Raw genomic sequence first — 6,364 nt, forward strand, 5'->3', positions numbered from 1 at the left:
TCTTTACAAAGCAGATTATGGGAAGTTCCATAATTTATTAATTTTAAAGTTTTTATTCCGTGGTTTCTATCTAACTATCGTTTTTCCAAGACAATCCCAGGGAAAGAAAGTTGAGGAGAGAACACGTAGGAATTACACTGACCACTGGTAATAGAACACAACACCACATTAAGTTCAAAATAACGAATGCGGCAGTTACCTCGCACCTCGCTCTTGTTATGTCTGCAACAGACTGCAAGTTCTGCAACATAGGTCGTCAGCGCAGACATGGGGCTATTCCCACCTCTCGTTCCCACCGCTGCAACTCCTGTGTTGCCAAGACCTACAGCTTGACCGCTAATAAAAACCCAACCAGCGAAGGTCAAGTTCCATATCCTGTGGTCAAGTTTGTCCCGGGGGAAAGTTAAACCGTCATTGGACCCACAACGGAATTAATCTAGACAGCGTATCAGATAGAAAACATCAGACCAATATAAACAAAGTATTTGTGCAAACAATCAAAATATTATGTTTAAACAGCGGGAATCAAACCCACGACCTCTGGCACACTCTGGCATAGCAGAATGATTTTTGATCTTAGCCTGAAAAAAAGTATTGTAAAAAAAAACTGTCAATGTCAAAACATGACAGTGACATTACATCATCGCTGTGAATTCATCATCGGACACAAATTCAGTTAAAAAATCGCTTTTTTTGGGCTTCAAAGGTGGAATTTACTGTCCTATTTATCTTATCACTCTTGTTAAACATTTCATATTGCGTAATTATTTAAGATAACATATTAGGTAATGTAAGTTATGCGTTTATTACTGAGACCTATCGTTGTAATCAGACAAATTCTACAACCAAATAGAAGTATCCAGTTGAGACATCCCTTTACAACAGGTAAGACGGCTTTTGTGATTTTTGTCAGCATCGCAGTGCATGTGTGTGTATCGGTATTTAAACACGGAAACACCTCGCCATCGTAGTAATCTTGGAACGGTGCCAAGAGTTTTATTCAAACATATCGTCTAACGCCGTTTGGTTTGTTCATTTAGCGCTTGTTTGGAGAGCCATGGAAGATAAAGAGTCGCTAAAGAAACGTCTGACACCAATACAATATCATGTCACACAAGAAGCGGGTACTGAAAGACCTTACACAGGTTTGTAAGCCTTTTACATTTTAGCATTCATTAACTCCTTTAAATCAAGTGCAAGGTTACTCTACTTTTACAAATTAATTGCTTTTTATGAAGTGAAAGCTTTAATTATTTCATTGATGCTGACCTCCTTTAGTAAATAAAAATGTTAATTGATGCTTCATTATTTTAGCACCTACCTACATACTTTCTCTTAGTATTTGTTAAAATTGCACTAGTAACAATGAGATAATGAAAATATAATTACAGTATACTAGTCAATTATAAATGAAAAATAATATCAATTCAATATCATGTTAAAATTTAATATTAGTAATATAATTAACTATTCATGAGCATAAATAACATTTTTAGGTTTCAGATCTGATAAATATTACTTTATCAGACATAATTTTAGATAAATAATCTGATTTTGTTTTAGGATGTTACAACAAATTTTATGAAGATGGCATGTATGTGTGTGTAGTCTGCAGACAAGATTTATTTACTTCTAAAGCTAAATATGACTCTGGGTGTGGCTGGCCGGCTTTCAATGATGTGCTTGCCAAGGAGAAGGTCACTCTTCACCAGGACACAAGTGCAGGTATGTTCTTATAAAATAGATCTTGCGTATTATGAATGGCATCCATAATAATATTTTGTTATGATAGCCTGTATGTGTAATTCTATTAAAAAGCATGTAAGTACATACTGTGAAATCAGTAAAAATAATAAACCATTTCATCAGCTAATTCTGCCTAATACCTCTATTCATAAATGTTGATAAGTCAGTCATATCATACAGAAGGTTTGTGTATCTTGTCTGTACAGTTTACATTTAGTCCTTTTCACTGAAGTAAACCATGCATAGCCAATACCATTGCCAAAGAATAATAGATGACATTGATTGGTTTTTATAAACAAGTTGTGTGGTTACCATTCTACATTGTGTAGGTATATTTACAGAGAACACAATTTTAAAAATCATTCCAATGACATTTATATTCTCAATACCTTGTTATATGACCTTGATTGATAGTACAATATGTATTACTATTTTTCCTTTACCAAGTAAGGATATAGCCTTACTGTTACCTATTTAAAGTAACTATACTACACACACACTACTTATATGGAATGTTTGATGCCATGTTGTCTGTGCAAGGCATTCACTATTTTACTATTATCAATATGAAAGATTTAATTTTTCTAGTACTAATATTAAAAGCACATAATATTTTAAATTCCTGTAAATACTTTATACAGAATGTTATGAGAGTGGGTGCGGCTGTAAAAATATGTTAGTTTCTGAAGACCAGTTTATATCCATTGTCTAATATGATGTGTATGTCGCAGTCAGATTGTATAATCCGCCATTTTACATTACAGCTAGGCATTTTGCATTACAGCTCTGTTTTGTAATACGGCGGATTAACGTTTAGCCGGATTGAATACGGCTGAATGAAAATCCGCCGTAATGTATTCGGCGCCAAACGTTCTTCAATACGGCTAGCCGTAATGTAAAACAGCGTGTCATTACCCGCCGCTTTGACAGTTTTTAGTTCCTATTTTCAATACCGTGGCGCTGCCGGACAAAGTGGCTATGGATTCTGGTGTTCGGCGGAATCCTACACAATATTATTAGTGTAAAAATATGACATCATGGCTGTGGCCGGTGAACATAATTTTATCTTAAAGAAAAATAACCCAGAAAAAAATACTAAAACTTTATTGTTTTGAGTTACCTGTTCTGTTCCCTTTGATCATTTTTAATGTCTAAAAAAGACTAAAGCCAAATATCTAATTAATTCTTAAAATGTTTAGAAAAGTCTAATTGTTTTGAGTTGCTTTTTTTTAGATGGCTATCCCTTGTGATTTATAAATAAGTAAAAAAAAAATACTGAAGCCAAATATATTATTTAGTATACAGTAACGAAGGTAATAATTCTTAAAATCTGTCTTATTAAAATTTATTTTCATTAAACATTGTTTTATTTTGTAAGTATGGTCACCCTACAATCTATAGTATAAACGATGCGGCTAAACGTGGGCCGCCGTATTGAAGAACGTATCGCAATGACAATCCGCCTAAACGTTGAACCGCCGTATTACAAAACAGAGCTGTAATGTAAAATGCCTAGTGGTAATGTAAAACGGCGGATTATACAATCCGACTGCGACATGTATAAAATCTAATATTATTATTTGATCATAAAATTCTACATTCTGACTGAAGATGTAGGATCAAAATCAAATGTCATCCAAAAATAGATGTTGTTCAACCAGTTTCACAAACTAGTCAATTGTTATTTGAGGAAAATATGTTAAGGATATCTCACAAAATTATAATATGATGATGCATATTAGATAAAAAGTAGACATTTTATTGGATATGATGATGTAAGAAAAGACTGCCTAAGAACATCTTTTTGGCTAACAATGTTAATGTGGTTCCATTTAAATTTTGAACCTTTCTTCCACACACTCTATAGTACACATAAATATAATAATATCTTCTTCATAACCAAAAAAAAAAAATATTGATATTTTGAAAAATAATAGTAGGTAACTATACAGATTTAATGTATGTATATTATGTCATGTCTAAAGTGTAACATTTTTTCAAATCATAATTCACTTTGCATTATATTTTTATTTTAATTAAACTTTTTTGCATGTAAGTAATCTATATATATAAAAGAAAGTCGTGTTAGTTACTCCACTTATAACTCAAGAACGGCTGAACCGATTTAGCTGAAAATTGTCAGGGAGGTAGTTTAGAGCCAGGAGAAGGACATAGGATACTTATTATCCCGTTTGAAATTAAAAAAAAGTCTGCTTATTTATTGCCATTAAGGCGGAACAAAGTTCGCCGGGTCAGCTAGTCTATATATATAAAAGAAAGTCGTGTTAGTTACTCCACTTATAACTCAAGAATGGCTGAACCGATTTAGCTGAAAATTGTCAGGGAGGTAGTTTAGAGCCAGGAGAAGGACATAGGATACTTTTTATCCCGTTCGAAATTAAAAAAAAGTCTGCTTATTTATTGCCATTAAGGCGGAACAAAGTTCGCCGGGTCAGCTAGTGTTTTATAAATGCATTGCCTTACAAGGAGCAAGTCCACCATTAATCCATTGACACTTATCAATAAATCATACTGCTTTTGCTTTGCTTGATTATTTGTATACTATAATATGAGGTAAGTTTATTCAAAATTAATTCACACATAGAATGAAATACATATTTTATCCTTTTTTTAGTTTTTGTATAAATCCATGTGATGATGATTGATTGATTAAATTTTTAAACTTAATTTCTAATTACTCTTATTTATTTTGTGTACATAATTATATTATTATAATATGGATATTATGTAATTTATGTAATATAATATACAATTACACTTTAATTTATTACATTATTAGGTAGGTATATGAAACATACAATTTTAAGATATGCTCAAAACAATATTTAAAAATTTAGTAAACAAAAGCAATATAATTACCAACTTAATTTATTTTTGGTGTTGGGAAATGGATATTGGTGCTAATGCGTTTTTTTATCTGTTTTCTGTCTTTCTCCCTGAACCTTTGACCACAATCCGATACAATCCTGTCTCTCCACAACAAACGTAAGTCGGCCTCGACTGGTAATTCTGTATCTGTATGGTTTTATTTATGCTTCATTAATACTATCAAAAAATCTTAAAAATTTGTGCTAAGCGCTGTTCACAACACAATACGCACTGCTCTTTTTATTCACATGCCATTGTGAAATATTTTATCATGTTCACTATTCTGGTTGGGTGGTCACAAACAATACATGTGCACACATAATAACTCTATCTATTATATTTTATTTGTAACAATGTTTCGTCTTCATTTGCTAATGGAATTCAATGTCATCTATTATCATCTAACTGTTGTGGAATGTGCATGACATTAATATGCATTCACCTCTCCCTGAACCACCCGCCCTGTCCCCTCCCGACCTCGGATGCTGCCACGGACGTCTCCGCGCGGACTCTGCAACGGCGACTACAATACCTCACCACATCAACTCTAAGAACATCATATTGGATGCGCCCATATCATTCATTTTTATAAATATAAAACTTGTGTAAATAACTGGTTTTGTTGGTGAATGGACACTCCTAAATAAAAGTTGGAGCAAATATATTACTGGTTTTAACACGGCCAGGTTTGGTGCGAACTGAGGTGCGATGCTCCAAGTGCTCCGCTCACCTGGGACACGTGTTCGATGACGGGCCGGCGCCCACCAAGAAACGTTTTTGCATTAATTCCGCGTCGTTGGACTTCATACCGGCTGAACAACGCAAAGACTAAAATAATTGTGATTAAACGATGAAATTACAAATATAACAAAATATCATTATTACCTACTACATTTTGTGCTTTTATAAAAATGTACTATCACGGACGCGTACCCTGTACACGTACCGCCTAGAATAAAGTTTCTTTGAATGTAATATTCTTTTGTGAAATTCCGTCTTTATGTGCAGCTTAATTAACAATCACTTGTTTTTTGTAAGCCGATTGAATTTTAATAGTCATTTACCGTTAATCTACCTGGCGATCTATATTATGATTACAATGATGATACCTACCTGTTACCCTTCGTTTGTGATTAATTAAAATGATATTAACAACTGTAACTATCAGTAGGTACCCGTGTCAGCATTTAATATTCAGTTTGTAATACATGTGAATAATATAATTAGTAGATAGAAGATAAATGAATAATATTCATTATAAGTAAATAATTTATTAAATTGCTTTGTTACCATAACGAGTCATAGTTTACAATCTGTTTCGTTTTTTGTTTTGATAAAATTTATGCTTGCGTCAGTACAAATCGATTTTCAGCGATGTTTTTGTTACGTAATGTAAGTGTAAACTGAAGAAGGTTTTAATAAATATTTTTGTAATGATTGCACTTCTTGTTTTTATTTGGCATGTTTACTCTATATTTCAAATATTTGCAGGTCTGCGTAGGTTTCTGCGGTAGTGGAGCGGTGCAGGAGTTTTTTTTTGTTACATCAAACATCAGCGAAATTTAAAAAAAATGCTTAGACTACTCTGTTACGTCTTGTCAGTCGTCAAACCTCCCACGCCATTTCACTATCGCAGGAACTTGCTCAGGTATGCGCTATACAGGGTGGAAACGATAAGTGATCTCACTCCATTATCTCTTAACTATACAAGATATCCAAAAACTGATTA

General features: G+C 33.2%; 1 protein-coding gene across 2 annotated transcripts; it reads left to right on the forward strand.

The window, feature by feature from the left end:
• Positions 1-629: 629 nt before the first annotated feature.
• Positions 630-6,077, forward strand: LOC135083231 (methionine-R-sulfoxide reductase B1). 2 transcript variants are annotated; one of them, XM_063977971.1, is made up of 4 exons: positions 630-885; positions 1,041-1,145; positions 1,564-1,725; positions 5,286-6,077. In XM_063977971.1, exons 1-4 carry the CDS (start codon positions 798-800, stop codon positions 5,465-5,467), a joined length of 537 nt encoding a protein of 178 aa, XP_063834041.1. In that variant the 5' UTR covers positions 630-797; the 3' UTR covers positions 5,468-6,077. The 2 variants fall into 2 exon arrangements, with proteins under 2 accessions (XP_063834041.1, XP_063834047.1); XM_063977977.1 differs by having other exon boundaries at positions 632-885; positions 5,322-6,077.
• Positions 6,078-6,364: the final 287 nt, after the last annotated feature.

This window comes from Ostrinia nubilalis, chromosome 2 (genome assembly GCF_963855985.1).
Source record: "Ostrinia nubilalis chromosome 2, ilOstNubi1.1, whole genome shotgun sequence".
Taxonomy (NCBI): domain Eukaryota; kingdom Metazoa; phylum Arthropoda; class Insecta; order Lepidoptera; family Crambidae; genus Ostrinia; species Ostrinia nubilalis.

Bases quoted from the DNA above. Each gene is read 5' to 3' on its own strand.
- LOC135083231 (XM_063977971.1), top strand. From the start codon at position 798: ATGCGTTTATTACTGAGACCTATCGTTGTAATCAGACAAATTCTACAA. The intron at 886-1,040 runs GTAAGACGGCTT...TTGTTCATTTAG, and splicing joins GAGACATCCCTTTACAACAG to CGCTTGTTTGGAGAGCCATG. The intron at 1,726-5,285 runs GTATGTTCTTAT...CCTAAATAAAAG, and splicing joins TCACCAGGACACAAGTGCAG to TTGGAGCAAATATATTACTG.